General features: G+C 32.7%; 2 protein-coding genes and 1 non-coding gene across 3 annotated transcripts; 2 read left to right on the top strand and 1 right to left on the bottom strand.

The window, feature by feature from the left end:
* The first annotated feature begins 1,529 nt into the window (after positions 1-1,529).
* Positions 1,530-3,131, top strand: LOC135121750 (mitochondrial calcium uniporter regulator 1-like). Its single transcript, XM_064046029.1, has 7 exons — positions 1,530-1,604; positions 1,684-1,807; positions 1,891-2,044; positions 2,315-2,368; positions 2,606-2,710; positions 2,921-2,981; positions 3,038-3,131. The coding sequence occupies exons 1-7, from the start codon at positions 1,556-1,558 to the stop codon at positions 3,091-3,093; spliced, it is 603 nt and encodes a 200-aa protein (XP_063902099.1). The 5' UTR covers positions 1,530-1,555; the 3' UTR covers positions 3,094-3,131.
* A 68-nt stretch (positions 3,132-3,199) lies between these two features.
* Positions 3,200-4,041, bottom strand: LOC135121749 (large ribosomal subunit protein uL13-like). The gene is made up of 4 exons (XM_064046028.1): positions 3,953-4,041; positions 3,695-3,818; positions 3,486-3,640; positions 3,200-3,427 (listed from the first exon to the last, which is right to left on the bottom strand). Exons 1-4 carry the CDS (start codon positions 3,974-3,976, stop codon positions 3,200-3,202), a joined length of 531 nt encoding a protein of 176 aa, XP_063902098.1. The 5' UTR covers positions 3,977-4,041.
* A 2,684-nt stretch (positions 4,042-6,725) lies between these two features.
* Positions 6,726-6,924, top strand: LOC135121752 (U2 spliceosomal RNA). The gene has a single exon (XR_010279101.1). It is a non-coding gene; the product is annotated as a U2 spliceosomal RNA (small nuclear RNA).
* Positions 6,925-17,906: the final 10,982 nt, after the last annotated feature.

The following is a 17,906-nucleotide window of genomic DNA, read 5'->3' as shown; positions in this document are numbered from 1 at the left end:
TACATACATACACAAGTCAATCTAGGAGTCTATAGGTTTGTACGCCTATATTTACGTCTTCTTTTTTTTTTTTGAAATTTGGAAGTTTCTTTTCAATACTCTTCAACGACACTTCTTTATAACCCTTCTTACTAATTTATTCCTGCTAATAACCTCTTTGAAATTCTTTACCTTTAACGGGTACGAGAGGGGCTTTGTACTTTGTAAAAAATAATATTAAAGTAAAAAGATTTTTAAATTGATGAAAAAAGCCTATAAAAAATTACAGAAAAAAAATTGAGAAATTAATTTTAACCTATAATGATGGATAAAAATTAACTAAACAAAAATAAATATTTTTTCGTAAAGGGTATAAGTTAAGATTGAAAACTGGTCAATAAACTCGACCTTTTGCATAGGTTATAGATATCCGTATTATTTACACGTATATATTGAACATTTATTTCTTTAGCTATACATAGACTTAATGCATGGCTCTTCACGTATATTTGAAATTAACCACCTAATATCAATAATACTAAAATATTTCTTTTAAAATTAAATCGCCCAAATCATTCAAGTTCTTACGCTTCATGTAAAATAAGATTGAGGGCTTCCTTTTAGTAAAAGAAGCCTAACTGGCTCATCGTATTGGGCATATTCATATAAGCAAAATAGCAGTATGCACAGTTTACCGATTTCAGTTTAGGGTAGTATACTAAATTAGAAGTAAAGTTAACTATCTATACGCTGAAGTCATAGTTAGTTTCTACCTCTACTTCTTTTTAATCTAATGTATTTGTCTAAATAAAAAAAAAGGTTACAAAAACAAAATTTTCCTTAAAATAGAAAATTCTTATAGTGTACTACATGTACGAAAGGAAGCTGACTTTGAAGCACCATCGAGTGTACTAAACCAGCGCCTACATCACGGTCATCAGGATTTAAAGTATTGTTATCAAAAAACCTAACCTAAACTTTTCGTTAACTTACGATGGAGGTATCGTCGCCCTTAGTTTAGTAAACAGTAGGGCGGTACTTACGTTTTGATTGTTATATTATATTTAGGGCTACTTTTAATTATTCATTATTCTAACTTCTTATTTATCCTTCTTTTTTACTTTATTCTTTCAACCCACAACTAAAAGTAGAGCACCAGTCCTAGCTTAAACAGGAGTGTATAAAAAATATCCGTAACTTACAGGTCCTACCGCTGTTATTAAAAAGAAAGAGATAAATTTCACATACTTGCTCATATTATGAGATTAAAAAAAAAACCCTTTTAAGCACAACACCTACTACCGCTATAATCAAAAAAAACTCCTCTATATTTACTAACCTGTGCACCAACTGGCAATATCTAACCTCCATCTGACCTCCTCAAACAAATGATAGTTTGTACCGCTTAAGTACGAAATAACTTTTGACCTTTTAGCACTATTTAAAATACCCTTAAAGAAGGCTACCCCCAAATTTTTTTTTAAAAAAACTGTTTTATTAAGTATTAAACTATTTTAGTAAATATTAATAAAAGATTTAAGTTCCAAAATTTAACCTAATTTAAAACGAATAACGCATGAGACTACATCAATGGAGATTTATAACTTCCTACATAAATATAATATGTACTGATTATAATTACTAACTCTAAAAAGTTTAACATTTATTTTTTTTTATTTGTAACAAACGTTACCATCGTCAAAGGTCATTTTTCTAACGCACCTAAATTTGACACATACGAAGTCGTGAAAAAATTGCAAAAAGCTGGCTTTAATAATGAACAGGCTTCTGTATTATGTGACACCCTCAAAGATACAACAGACTCATCGTTTGCTTTTTATTTATTCCTTTCTAGTTCTTAATTTTTCTTCTCTCATAGTTTTATGCTTGAGTTATAAATTTTATACTCAGCTTTTCTCGGATAGACGAAATAAAAATTTCACGAGAGGACCATAATCAGTTTGCTGCAGCTATTGACCTGAAATTTTCAAATTTAAAAAACGAAATTGAAATTTTGGATAAATCGAAATTTACTCTTGTCAAATATGAACAACAGAAAATACATGTTTTCTTTGTTAACTTTTTCAAGTTATTGTTTATAAAAATGTCACCCTTTTCTTTTTATTTAATTGTGATTTTTATATTATTTATATTCTTGGCAATTTTTAAAAGTTTTAGACTTATTTGAGGGTTTTTTTTAACAAACTATTATTTAAAATCTTTTCTTTACTACCAAGTTATACAAATTAGCAATTATATAATTTAACTTTTATTTAATTTTAGTTTTAGTTTATTATTTTTATAGTTAATATAAATTTATTGAATCCCATTATAGGCCGATTTGGAAAAGTTGCGTTTAAGTCTTAACGATGAGATAGCCAAGTTGCAGGCAATAAAAACAATTTTATAAATGTTCAGTTTTTTTTGGAAAGAAAGCAGAACATACTGCAGTTTAGTTATGCTGTTTGTATCACTCGCTTTCCATATAATAATAAAAAGGTATGACGGCATTTTTGGTGACCGCAAAAATAAAGACTGTTTCTGCGGACAGATACGATGCCTATATATATATAAATCTCAGTATTTCGGAATTTGAATTTATTTTGCTTTAATATATATTAAATAGGCCCACCTGCGTTTAGATTTCAGTTTAGAAAAAGGCCGCATTCGCGAGCTCCACGCGCAACAGTCGCAAGCGATCCAGGATGCTAGAAACCACGTGGACACAGAAGTAATTTCTTTATAAGAGATCCCAGTTATTTACATGTCCTAAGTTTGATCTAAGCCCTTTTAGCGCCATTATCTTTCGCTAAAAGTTTTAAAATTTTCATATCTCTTAGATGATTGAGAACTTTATTACCAATAGCTATAATACACTTCAAGATTTCTAATATGTTAAAAAATTTGCGGAATTGTTAACTACTATTATTATTATTTTCAGACGGAAAGACTAAAAACTTTGATCGAGCAAGGGAAGTTGGATTTTCTTAAGTATTTTTTTGGTTGGCCCAACTTTTTTTTTTGGGAACAATTTTCTTAAATTACTTACTACACTTAGGCGCAATGATTTCCGGAATTTCGTTGGGCTTTGCTTATATGAGGCTTAGCAAGTAAAAATAAATTGTTGGCACTAGAGTTTCATTAAATATTTTCAAGGGGAAAAAATTGATATTGATTTGTCTTTAAGTATAATACAAAAATAAATAAGTTTTTTATTAAATTAAAAAATGCTTCCATCTTCATTTATATCGTCCCACGACAAGTTAGCCAGCTTCGCTTTTACAATTTTAGGAGAGTATGTCGCATTAGCTTTCTGTTCTAAATGAACTTTGGAATCAATATTTTGCTCAAAAGGATGTTTGTCGTCTATAAAAATAAATAGTCTTTTCATCATCTTGTAACGAAGTGCGTTCGAAGGGAGCATCCCCCACACAGCTTTGCGAATCAACTGCGGAAAGAATGATTTATCCCAAGTTAGTAGATACTATACATATAAAAAGGTTTACTTCGGTGGGCTTCTTTTCGTGGAGTTGCTCTGCCGTCCAAACTTGAAGGCCACCCGGATAGCCACTATGCTTGTAATATTTTTTTTCTTTCCATTTCTTTCCACAAAACCCAACTAGATTGCTATTTATTACAACAACGCAATCGCCAATGTCAACTAAGAAAATCTTAGTTAATATTAAATAAAATTTTAAAAAAATTGTTAACTTACGGGCAGGATGGTATATAGGTTTATGCTTTCCTAAAATTAGATGAGCAGCTTTTTGAGCAACACGACCGACAGGAACTCTTTTGGCGTTGATCAAATGCCAGCGTGGGGAACATGTTAAAATATTCTATCGTTAAATAAAAAAAGTTAGTCTGGAAAATAAATAGTTTTCCTAACATACAATTTATAACTGAATGTTCATTTTAGGGTAAGAAAGCTGTCATCTTACAAAAAATTTATTTATAAATTTAAAGACTAAACTGCTGCCAGAGCCAACTTGGACATGGAATATAATCCAAATTTTGACTTAAATTTGAAGTATTCTAACAAGTGATAATTTAAAACCTAATCAGGTGTTAGCATAATTAAAACCCACAGCTTTCTGAGTAAAGCAGGTTGCCGTACAGCTCTAGGCCGCTAAGCACGTACCTTTTAAACCCTGCCAAATTTAAAGAGTTCATGCAAAAACTAAGCGAGGGCAGGGAAAGAAACATCTAACGATGCAATGTGAGAAACCTCACGAGTTACCTCAATAAGTGCGCCTAGACCTGAACAGCGAAGGACCGAGTATGTTTACAAGTCCTGGAAAACCTGATTCTGCCACCGGCAAGTCAATGATCTGCGGAAACATTAAGTAATTCATGCGAGCTATTTTGCAGTCTTGATGATATAAACTACCATGCACCACAAACCCGCTCAACAGCTACGTCCCTTCTGCTCCTCAAAGCATTAGTATTTGAAGCTGCTCTGTAAACATTTCTTCGAGCGGTATGCAACCTAACAAACGCATCAGCCTAAGAAAGTACTTTATTGGAAAGTACCGAAAATGGCCGAGCGTAATATCCAATGCTTCATGAGACATATCTGTATTTAGAATTTCCAGATCTGTGAGACCCCCTGCGACAACTGTAAGGTTAAGTAGGGCGTCCACTTTTTGGCGTGGTGGGGGCTCTAACAATCTGCAAGTTTAAAACTCTCCTCCTCTCTCGAGAGGAAGTTTAAGTCATGTTTATTATTTTACATGGTTGGGTCGCATTCTATGCTTTAGGGTTCCGTTCTGTTCTGTCTGCTTTCTTCTATTTTATTCTTTCTGTTCCTTCATAGTTATATAGTTAATATAGTTATATATGTTCATATTATGAAATATTCCTTTTTGACAACACCCAATCGTCTTCGTAGAGATAATGTTACACTTTTTGGTGCGTTAGAGCATGTTGAATTACATATACAGGACTGATACTCTAATAAACCGTTTCCGTCGGAAATGAAATTTATTATTATTCTGATTTAACTGACAGCGTAGTGCGTCGAGTACTACTAATTACTCCTCTGGCGCTTTGAATTTTCAGATGGGACGAGGCGAAGTGCTTTTCGCGGGGATGTACAGATGATTGAGATGTGAAGGAAGACATAGATGACTGATTTCACGGGTTGCTCCATCGCCTAGTAGCCTGCGTGATGACTTCGTAATCTATATAGTATGACCGTCATCATTATACGTGGATGTATATGCCCTTTAGCATATAACAAAAACACCAAGTCGATAAGAAATTAATAAAAAGTAAAAAGGACAAGCGAGGTTGTCATTCCCACCTCATTTAGGTAGTCTCGGATTTGTCATATACATATGGATACCAACGCTTCTTAATTACTATATAACTTTAGACAATATTAAACTTTGAAGAGTATTAAAAACTTTATTACAATAGTATTCTCAAATAAATGTCACTATGTAATTAAAACAAGAAAGTGATAATCTCGTAGAAAATAAACTGCGAGTTCTTCGTGTACGAACTTGTAACTTGTAGCTACGCTATAAGGGTAAAGTAGCAGTAAAGTTGAAGAGCTTGTAGGTCCCAACTTTTAGCTTAAAAAATGGTATGGTTGGCCTTCTAAAGTGATTCTTTAAGTTGAAGAGATTTCAATTTTTCTACAGTAATTATATGAAGCCCTTGGTTCAAGTTTATGGTAAGCTTTTAGATAACTTTTAAAACGTAATTTAAAACTTAGTTCTCAGTTTTTTAGTTTGCTGTGATTAAAAAAACTTGACCCCTGGCAAAGCGCCAGAAACGATATATGATAACCTTCCTCTCGCCGGATTTATAACGAAATAGTTTGGAAAAAAGTGAACGAGCTCCCTTTTCACATGAGATAATAAAAAAAAGGATGGAAAGAATAGGGCTCACATTTAGAATGTAACGCTCTAAACGCAAGTTGAACAACCATTTTTAACTCTCAAGCAAAACTATTGGTTTTAAGTAAGTGTTGTAACGGAAAAAAAAAAAGATTTATTTTAACAAAAAAAGGTCCTAATAAGAAGAATCTTTTAGGCAACTTTTTTAAATCATCGTTCGCTGCTTTTGAAACTAATTGATTTTTGTTTTAGCCAAACAATAGCTGCTGAGCAAGTTTATCTTTTTTTTTTTAAAATAAGACTCTTTGCGTCTGTCTGTCTGAGTACTATTTTTGTTTTAACTCGAAAAAGGTTAGTACGCTTTTATTTGGATAAAAAGTTCAAGGCTATATATGACGCATGACAAAGTCGCCCGCAAAGTGGTTTTTCTAAAGACTAGCGGTTTTTTAAAAAACTAAAAATATACACATACGTATAATCAGATGATAACCGTTTTCAAAAAATAATAAAAAAAAGTATTTTAACTTGTTAATGTAAAGAGAGGCACGAAAGTAGAAGAAATGATGCTTCACTTCGTTACAACTTGTTCTAATAAAATAAATATAATGTTCTGCGAACTTCAAACCGAATTTTATAAGTATATTAAAAAAGAAGAGTAACAATTTTACGAGTCAAAGTTAAGTATTAAGTGTGAGTAGCCTAGCACAGAAAGGAGATGAAAGGCAAACTCGCAAAATTCCATTGCTTTAAAAAAAAAAAAGCAAAGTCATGCTTTATGCCCAAATTTAGCCTTAAGTTAAATTTTCCCAAAAAACACGTGATTCAAGTCCCAATTTTCCCCAACCCTTTAGATTTTAACAAATTGATATATATAGAGTAGGTACCAGGAGTGGGGAGGCTATCGCTTCTCGGCCTTTTGGCTAAGATCAAGTGTAGTATCTGTTCTTATCAGTTTAATATCTGATACGGGGCCACTGGCCCCGAGTCAATATTAAATTTATTTTTGTGCTCTTGGAAGTCGTAGGGGTAGCTTGCTACCTTGGACTTCCGCCGGTTGGCCCCGTCCTGCACACCTTGTCGGGGGAATCATCGGCCGGCTTTGGGTACAAATACTCAATAATGTTAACCTGAAAGAGATTAATTAAAAGGGGGGAGAGTGTGTTGTAGTTAGCTAAAAAGGGTTCTCTTACTGCTTACTGCCCTGCCCTTCTGGAGCCCCCTCCCACTTTTTTTGCCTGTCCGCATTGTGCATTCGTTCCGTTTCTCTGCGGAGGGGGGGGGGGGAAGGGAAAGAAGGGGAGGAGGGGGGGTCTTCTCTGTTTTCACTTTCTTTATTCCGCCTTTTTAGGCTTTCTGAGCTTGTTGCGTCGTCGGGTGGGGGTGGCAAAAAAGGTGGTTTGTGTAGAGTAGTACAAAATATTTTTGTTTAATTTATAGATACAAATTATAAAAATATTAAATATAATAATAATAATAATAATGTAAGAAGAAGATACTAATAAGTAAAGTAAGTAATGAATAATATTTTCAGGCTTGTAAGCGGGCTGTATATAGTATTAATATATAATAATATATATAATATGTTTTTATAATATATATATATATATATATTAGCTTTATATATATGTAATATATATAATTTTAATATAATAATAGAATAAATTTAACATATCTTAAGGTAAAAGAAGGAAGGCTTCCAAGATGCAGTTTTTAAGACACATTTCATCGTGTTACTTGCTTGGGTTGGTGGGGGTGCCAAACCTTTTTTAAGTGAATATACTAAAATAGACCCTCACTCTCTCCTTTCTGTTTAACACAAAAATTTCTTTTTTGGTCGCTTCGCTACTTCTAATATATTATCTTTTGAAGTTACATTTGACCTCACTGTACTCTCCTTTAATATAAAAAGTTTTCCCTAACGGGAAGGATAAACCAAATGCCAACGGATATATTATTTACTCCTGAGCTTCAAAAGAGTTGTGGATGCGCCGCTATATAAATTAATACCCACACTAATAATAGCTGCCCGCTGCCTGCACGTTTAAAACCATGCTCATTCCGAGTTTTTACCTCATCGAAGCCCTTTGTAAATTACTCTGTGGCCCTCAAAAATTTTTTGCAAGGTAAAAGTGACTTTAACAAGATCCGATTTATAGATTGGAAATCAAACTCTTTTTAGAATAATCCTATTTACTTGTTGAATATTTATTACCTATTCGGCTATTTACCTTAAAGTACTATTTTAGGTTAATCGGTTGAGTATTCACTACTTTATTAAAGCTTTATAATTTTATAAAAAGAATAATATTCATATTTTTAAAGCAATTTTCGGAAAATTTAAGCTCTACTGGGCCAAATTTAACTGGATATCTTATCAGTTCTGTCGCTCCTAGTTTATTGTGTAAGGCTGACAACGTTTCCAGGTGTAGTTTATTCTCAACATGGCAACTTCAATTCTATACTACACTTAATCCATCCTCCAGTATTAACTATTAAATTAGAGATGACTTTGGAGAAAGTAAATTATGCTACAAGGGATTTTCCCTTTTTATCATGGTTTTTTTTTACCTACACGCGTGCACCTTTCATATATTTTCAAGAATGCCTTAACTTTTTCTTAAGGCAGTAAGGTAACGATTTATATTTATTTCTTGTAAAATTTGCAATTTTATAGTTTTATGATTCACTTCGTCAAGGACCTTATGGTTTTATTTGGTAAATTATTCGTTTGGACGACCTAGTTCAATTCGAGTCAACAATTATATACGTAATTTAAATTTTTGCCAGCTTTAAGATCAATTTATTAGCCATTATTTAACTACTATACGATACAGTACATCCCCTATATTACACAGTTTTTTGTGATATTGTTTAAAAAAAATAAATTTACAGCTACTACTATTCTATTAAGGGTTATATGACCTTATCTTTGTTTAGGAGTGTATCCGCATTAGTTATTTTATTAAAACATTAAAAAAAATTTAAGGTTAGAGACCGGCAAAACTTTTTTTAGTTTTATAATATGTGAAGCCAAAGATACATTCGGTAATATCAGACGTATAATTAAAGCTCTCTCTAAAATATTATATTACACACCGTTTTGTATATATAACAAAAAAGTAAATATAAAATAAACTCTGCCTGTGTTAATTTATTATACTGAGAAACAAGTTCCTATTAGCTAACCAGTTTTACATCATGATGAAAATATTTTCAAGTGATAACTGCTACTTTTAAAAGCATAAATATCTATATAAATTGAGCTTCAAAACTTGATGGGGTACGGATTATACCATCCAGTGACTGAAAATGTTTTGGACTGGCGTACGAAAACGAATGTATTACTGCAGCAAAATTAATTTCTTTCTTGTTCAAAAATATCTACTTACGTTATAAAATCAATAAACTAGAGTAATTAAAATGAGAGGCCACGCTTGTTTAAAATGGAAAAAGTTGCCAAGGATTATATCTTTACAGCATTAATTGTTATAATTTCATTTGGTGATTTTACCTGAACTTTCACTTTATAAAATTGTTCCAAAATATTAGTCGTTTCTTTGTAACGATTACTATCCCTTTAATGACAAGAAATAAAAGGTATTGTTTATGAAGACGATTATTTTTTAAATAACTGTCTTTTCAGAAACTCTTTACTAGGGCTCCTCCACAAAACGGCACCAAGTGAAGCTTATAAAATTCTTGATGACCCCCAAAAAGTGCAGAGCCCCCCCCCACTTTTTGCTTGATAATTTGACTTGCATTATATTGTAAGCTACGTTCGGAAACTTATTTGTTCGAAGCTTCGTAGAAAAAAGGGCATAGTCACTATGTTAATCTTTTGTACTTGTTAGTTTAATTTTTAACCTTAAATTATTAATTCCTTAACGTAATATAATAAGTTTGTAACACATCAGGTACCGGAAAAGGTCAATGCAAAAAGCCATTTTTATATATTCCTTAACCCCAGAATCCCACCAGCATAGTAACTTAACGTATAAAAAATTTTAGTGGGCAGGTCAAACCAAAATCATATTTTTTCCTATTTCTTTGAGACATTTACTAGAATAACATTTAAAGAGGCGAAATAAGTTAAAAGAATTATTTGGGCACATTTTTTAGGCCGCAGGAACGTTTCTTTTATTTTCAAATTGTTACCATGTTATATAAATAGGTAAAACTATCAATCTAATAGAATTTTTCAATGTAACTTACGTAAAAGAATAAAGCTCTTTAACAGCACTGTTAGCTGAAGATATTATCCTCATAAATTTTAACAGTTTCTACGTCAAAGTCACACCAAATTACCATAAACTTTCATTTTTCACACCTAAAACCTTAAATACATATCTCCATCAACAATTTAAAAAACTTAATATATTAGCTAATACTCTTCATAACAGCCTTATAGTGAAGTCACACTCATATTCTATTTTATTAACAGGAGCTTTAAATTTATTCAGATGGTTCAATATAACATTTAGAAGTGAGGATATTTTGCCTTCAGTCCCAATGAAATAAAAACGTTGCCCTGATATTAATTTACATCTCCTTTTAATAGGCATTTTGTAATTACATCCATGTTTCATCAGTAACAAAAATTTCTTTAAAGATTGCTTATCGCAAAGCATAATTAAAAAATAAAAAGATTATTGGAAAGTAATGTCCTTAACCTTTGATGTACTAACAATGTATAGAAGTCGGCTTCGTGAAAATTATTATGAGATACACTTTGAATAAAGTCGGTAACTTTAAAAAAAAAACCATATTATACACATAGTAGTCTTTAGCTTTTTCTAAAAAGTTAGTGGTGGATTTAATTCAAAAGTGAATGTATATACGTTCATCGGCGACCCAAATATAGAAATTACAACAAATTCATCTTTCTATATACTTCACAAAAATAAACAAATAATAACAATGCAAAATTTTGTTTAACCGGTTACCAAGTCATCCTTATATTTCACTTTAAATATTTTGTCTGAAGATTAAATTTTGGTCCCCTAGCGGGACAAATCCCATCAACCGATAATTTAACTTATAGGACCCAGTATCACCGTCAGGATCAAAAAGTTGTCGCTGGCTCCCGAGAAGAGAGAGATAAAAGTTACAGTGCGAGCACAAGCGATTTTTGCTACCCTAAAAAAAGCCTAAATAGTGTTATTAATTAGAGCTGTTCAATATTTAAATTTTAAATTCTCTGAGTTACCTTGAGCTTAAACTAACTTTAATTTACTAACCTGAGCAACATTCTAATACAATACTAAGACACCCTAACTAGATAGTGAATCCTAATTTAACCTCTTAGCACCCTTTGCTAAATGTTTAAATACAGACTTGAACTACATGCTTTGAGTTTTTAAATCAATTTTTAATAGGAATATCTTTTTGCTCTTTGTCGCCAGGTTACTAGAGTAAAGTGGTTGAAAAAGAATACTATAATGATCATTTTAGGTATTACAAACAACTGGAAACTCCTGGAAATGACACAGCCTAGACGCCTTATTTAAATAGGTCCGATCTGGATTCTCTAGTACCTTTTTGCATGCTTCCCTGAATTTTTTGCGGTTTACTACAAGCTTTTGAAGCAATTTGATGCTTACGTGGAGTAGTGTTATTAACCAGGAGATATATTCATGCGCGAAAGGCTACTGTAAATAACTGAAATTGGTGAAATATTTCATGTTAAATCTAATCTAATAAGACTAGCAACCGATTTGGAAGAAATTTATCCCTCCCCGTGGCATTGAAGCATTGTACATGTTCGAAGAAGATCGGACCGTATAATCGAACCTGAGGAATACCTTCAATGCCTTAATCCTGGCCTTAATAGAAAGGGTATAAGAATGCTTAACCTCATGCAGTCTGCACCTTAATCTTAATTTGTTGAAATTTTAAACTAGAATCTCCCTTCTTTATAACTTAAAGAAAGAGAAATTTATCAGTGAGTTTTCTGTTTAAAAAATATCATCAGAGGCTAAAACGTTAGTAATCCTTATGCGTAATAAATAAATTTTTAAAATGGATAAAAACTTTAGGATGCTTAAGCTGGACCGACTTTTTGTCTTGAAGTAAATTTTAATGTGTTATTCGGTTTCCTTATAAATAACCTTTGCGCAGAAGTTATCTACCATATCTGTCCGACCATTTTCTTAAACTAACTCATGACACTGTTGAGTAGAACACCCTATGCAGTGTTCATACAAATTTTTTTTTAAATTCCTGGAAGACTGGAAGCTTCTTGAAAACAATTAACAGGAATAAATACTGTTATTTTGGAAGTCAACACTTTTAAGTCCTTGCACGCGCCAATAAACCAAAAGCTCCTTTTGTAATTTAAATTTTCAACTTTACTGTCCATGGCGTTATAAAAATCACTTTGTTCACTTTTAGGTTTTAATAAAATATAGGTAGGGTTAAAGGTCATGTAATAAAAAATTGTTTGTTATACCACTTATCGGAATTTGGTCATAGCTTGCCAATTTTTTGGCAAAGCATCGTTTCCGTCTCCTGCTAAGTTATTAATTTTTTATTGTAAAAGACAGACGAGCAGGCTTTACTTTAAATTTAACTCTTTTCGTATTCGAAAGTATAAGAAGTAGGATCTTTTCTGCCCTCCTAACCCTCTGAATATTCGTATTCCTTCACTTTAATAAGTTTCTGACTTTTAAATAACAATGGGAATACTGGATGTGATTGTACGCTATTATGAGTTATTCGGTTGTTGATTGAGTCTATATTAGTTAAATCATAACTACCAACATCTATGGCGCAAGTCCTTCCGCTGAGCGCCATTCTGTGACTCCCACACCCTTCCTGTTTTCCTATGTCTTCAATAGCAATTACCAGAAATATTTTCAAGAAAAGAGTGCTTCGAATATCGGTAACTAAAAATAGTAGTGAAAATAGAAGAATAACTACCTAAACGGATTTATTTCTATATAATACTTTTTGTTTAATTTCTACCGGTTAAAGACAATCACAGTTGAAAAGTTATTCATACTTTTTAACGTGATTAACGTGTAACAACCTCAGATGTAACTAAAAGTTCTTGATAGAGCTTCGACCTCTTCAGCACTTGTAATAAAAAAAAAAAAGTGCTAGTAAGAGTACTTTTTTAACCATATATTTACATGGCTCCATGTACCATTATAACATTTGTATAAAACTCAAGTATGAAAAATGAATTTTGTTTGACACATGTAAGTGCTTTTCCGGTAGTTTTTATTTTCTGTTTATAATAAGAGGGTAATATTTAACGGTAGTGCACATGTGGTTTATATAAGTTCCATTCGTCCATCCGCTGCAGTTTTTATTTCTTTTTGATGATTGTTGTGCAATTTGGTTTGGTGCGCTTAGAGAGTCTATAATAATTAGATAAACTTACAGTACTTTCTAGTACTTCGAATTTCTTATATTATATCACTTTAATGTCTATAAAATACGTTATATCTATATTATATTACTTTGCTCTCTATTAAATACAGGTTCCCGAGGACCGACATCTATTAATCAACAATATGAAAAAAAAAACCTCTGAATCGAAGTTATAATACCATTATAACATAATTATATTAATAAGTGGTACGGCCCTATTAGGTATAAGTTTACACAATTCAATAAAAACCACATTGCCTCATCTCTTTGATATCAACGCTTCCTTTTCGTTAAAAGAAAGTTCTTAGAACTTTAATTTGATAACCAGGAGAAGGCTTTACAGTATACGTTAGAAAAGGTATATATACTGCTTAAGTGTAATGACCTCTGGCTTATTCTTTATATATAACGGAATATAAAATACATATGGTTATAAACTAGTGTATGCAGTACCGCGCTCTGCGCAATAATGATTCTATATGATTATTGTTTTTTTGGTGCATAGCTAATCAAAAATAAGTAGAATTCTACAAGGAAAACGGCTTAGCGCCATCACGTACCAATGAATAGTAACTACCGTCCCTTTAGTTTAATATTAATTTTTTCTGCGCAAATAATGAGAGGTAGTTTGCTTTAATGGCGTCAATATTCTAATTAAAGTAGACTTTATATGTATCTTCCATAATAGCTTTGGCCTTTTGTATGGACATAAAATTTACAAAGGGCATCCTGTAGGTGAGAAATTAAATAATTTGAGCAAACTTCGTCAAGCACGTTTAATTTTATATTTTAAACCGAAGCGGAAAAAAAAATGTGGATACTGCCTTATATGTAACCCGAAACAAATTAAGAATGCTCCCTTTATCTGTAATCGTGTGCTGTGCCCTCAAAGATTTAACCACGTTATTCCTTGCGTCTTTTGGTAAACGTTTGCCGTAGAATCTTGACAAGAGGGTGCCATCCACAGATGGACTATTGTATCGTTATTAGACTGAATGAAAATGACGTGGTGTCTAGCAACCCTCTACTTTGATTGTGTCCTTTGAGCTTAAGCCAAGACAATAGTAACCCACGATATATACACTATAAGGTATGAGGTGTACATTTTTGTCCTCAATATGGACCCTACCCTTTATAGCATTTAATACAAGTTATTACCTTTAAAGGCCTGTTTATTTTACAGAAGTTCTATAATCGGAAGTGGGGGGAGGGGTGGGGGGAAGTAAACTGAGGTCGTTTAAATACATTACCTTTATTTTAACTTGTAGAAATTGGGGGTGGAGACTTTAAAAAAGCTTCTAGGGGACGTCTAATGTTAAATACGATAAGGTTACAATTATAGGAAAAGAGTAAATCACATAAAACACTTGTTTGTCATATATTATAAGTACATTATTTTTAAAATGTCCTGCTACCAAGTTATAATACTACGTTTGCAAATATAATGGTTCGCCTTATGAGGGCTATATTAAAATGAGGGCAACAAACCGACGTGTGCCGATCGTCAACGAGAGTACTCGGCGAACTATATAAACTCTTTACACGCTCCCAAGAAAGGGATCCCTGGAAGAATTCTTAATATACCTCTTCTACCTAAAAAGCTTATTTTTGTGCTCCCATCGAATTATATTTTTCGAAAACCATGAGCACTAACCGTACCAAATGAGCTCAAGATTTATTCCTTAAATTAATTATAGTAATGCAGCAATCTACTTCTCTGTTAGAGGCAAAAAGCACATATTGCGAAAGTATAAATCTACTAGCTCTCATACTCGCAAAATTAATGTACTTTTTTTAAATATCAATAAATTACGAAAAAGAGCAAGAATTTTTAAATTAACCCATCGCTTAAATAAGAAATTTCTCCACCTCTAAAACAAATGGAAGAGTTTAACACAGGAAAAATAGCAAACCATTTTATTTTAGAGGAGGCCATATAAACGTCAAGTGTAGGGCGCATCTTTACTATTAAACAGTTTGGATCTCTACAACATTAAAAGCATTATAAGCAAGTAAAGGACCAGTCAACGTTTTATCACATGAAATATTATTAACAAAGAGCTCTTCTGAGTATAAATAGAGAAACTCCATAATATAAAACCAACTGTTGGAGTTAAAACTCTTAACTCTAAACATTCCTCGTGAAGCAGTACAGTCAGGAGTTAAAGCGGAAAAATCTTTAAACTGCAGACTGGGATAGTAACTGTCAAGTTCTAGTTCAATTGGAACCCACGCATCTATCATTACTTGGTTATTCAGATATTTGGGACATCACCATATAGCAAATTGTAGAGATCTCAATATTCATTTTTCAAGTACTCTTTTTTAGATTATAAACCGAAACTGGCAGCGTTCAATGACGAATTTTGCGACTCAAATCAAAATATAAGTTCATACCTTCTTAAGCACTTTAAATGTTGATAACACAATCCTTGAACTTAAGTGAACTGAAACCTACAGGCCAGCAGTAAATACTAAGGTAACACAAGATCGTGGATCCGACTCACACCGAAGCGATTCTCTTTCTCAGTCTTTTGATTGTCGTGTACGTAACCTTGCCCTCACAAGTTCTAATACGTTACAAGGACCGCTCTGCTCTGCCTTAAGCTAAACGCAAGGACACCTCAGTTCGACTGAAGATCCCAGCCTGATGGTTAATAACATGGAGGTATAACAGGTAAGATAAGTAAAACCATCATACAGGGATCGAGAGATGTCGACGTAGCGAAACAAGGTAACGCTTTTTTAAGTAAAATGGTTTGCGAATATGTTTTACACCTGTAGTGTGCGAAACTTAGCTACCAGGCACAAGGTATGTTGCTAACCAAAAGGGTGGCCACCTGATTACAGGGATTGTAGCGCCAGTTTCAAAACTGGGGAAACCGACGGATACGCACTCAGTCCCGGTGCCATAAATGAAATTAAACTTAAATTAACATATACAGAAAATCTTAGATTAACGAATTTTTGCATCAGTTCTAGTATCATAGGATCGTCTGCACGGTTGAAAAAATGTGCTATTTACTATGGTATAAAAGTGTCCTGTGAGCTAAAACAAAACATATATATATCAAAATGACGATCCCAATAACTAAGTAGTGTAGAAAACTACTTACATCCGAGAGAGAAAGGGCCACAAAACACCAAGTAAGCAAGAACAAAGATATTAGGGACGTTAAAGTAAAACTACTGAAAAACTACAAAAAAAAACATGCCTGAAAAATTTGTTTGAACTTGTAATAGGAACAATACTATTCCCTATATCATTGAAAAATATTGCCGCTCGGAATCGAGTGGTTATAGTGTAGTTCTGGCTACTAGAACTAAATGAATAAAGCGCCGATCCCACAAGGCAACTAAGTCATAATGTGTTAGAAACAGTTACCATGTAGTAAACGAGGTCTTACACAATAAACTAGGAGCGACAGAACTGATAAGATATCCAGTTAAATTTGGCCCAGTAGAGCTTAAATTTTCCGAAAATTGCTTTAAAAATATGAATATTATTCTTTTTATAAAATTATAAAGCTTTAATAAAGTAGTGAATACTCAACCGATTAACCTAAAATAGTACTTTAAGGTAAATAGCCGAATAGGTAATAAATATTCAACAAGTAAATAGGATTATTCTAAAAAGAGTTTGATTTCCAATCTATAAATCGGATCTTGTTAAAGTCACTTTTACCTTGCAAAAAATTTTTGAGGGCCACAGAGTAATTTACAAAGGGCTTCGATGAGGTAAAAACTCGGAATGAGCATGGTTTTAAACGTGCAGGCAGCGGGCAGCTATTATTAGTGTGGGTATTAATTTATATAGCGGCGCATCCACAACTCTTTTGAAGCTCAGGAGTAAATAATATATCCGTTGGCATTTGGTTTATCCTTCCCGTTAGGGAAAACTTTTTATATTAAAGGAGAGTACAGTGAGGTCAAATGTAACTTCAAAAGATAATATATTAGAAGTAGCGAAGCGACCAAAAAAGAAATTTTTGTGTTAAACAGAAAGGAGAGAGTGAGGGTCTATTTTAGTATATTCACTTAAAAAAGGTTTGGCACCCCCACCAACCCAAGCAAGTAACACGATGAAATGTGTCTTAAAAACTGCATCTTGGAAGCCTTCCTTCTTTTACCTTAAGATATGTTAAATTTATTCTATTATTATATTAAAATTATATATATTACATATATATAAAGCTAATATATATATATATATATTATAAAAACATATTATATATATTATTATATATTAATACTATATACAGCCCGCTTACAAGCCTGAAAATATTATTCATTACTTACTTTACTTATTAGTATCTTCTTCTTACATTATTATTATTATTATTATATTTAATATTTTTATAATTTGTATCTATAAATTAAACAAAAATATTTTGTACTACTCTACACAAACCACCTTTTTTGCCACCCCCACCCGACGACGCAACAAGCTCAGAAAGCCTAAAAAGGCGGAATAAAGAAAGTGAAAACAGAGAAGACCCCCCCTCCTCCCCTTCTTTCCCTTCCCCCCCCCCCCTCCGCAGAGAAACGGAACGAATGCACAATGCGGACAGGCAAAAAAAGTGGGAGGGGGCTCCAGAAGGGCAGGGCAGTAAGCAGTAAGAGAACCCTTTTTAGCTAACTACAACACACTCTCCCCCCTTTTAATTAATCTCTTTCAGGTTAACATTATTGAGTATTTGTACCCAA

This window comes from Zophobas morio, unplaced genomic scaffold (genome assembly GCF_036711695.1).
Source record: "Zophobas morio isolate AGI-343-1 ecotype UQ-CSIRO unplaced genomic scaffold, CSIRO_AGI_Zmor_V1 ptg000686l, whole genome shotgun sequence".
In the NCBI taxonomy this organism is placed as follows: Eukaryota; Metazoa; Arthropoda; class Insecta; order Coleoptera; family Tenebrionidae; genus Zophobas; species Zophobas morio.
Note: the sequence above shows the minus strand (reverse complement) of the source record. Positions and strands in the feature narration are given on the sequence as shown.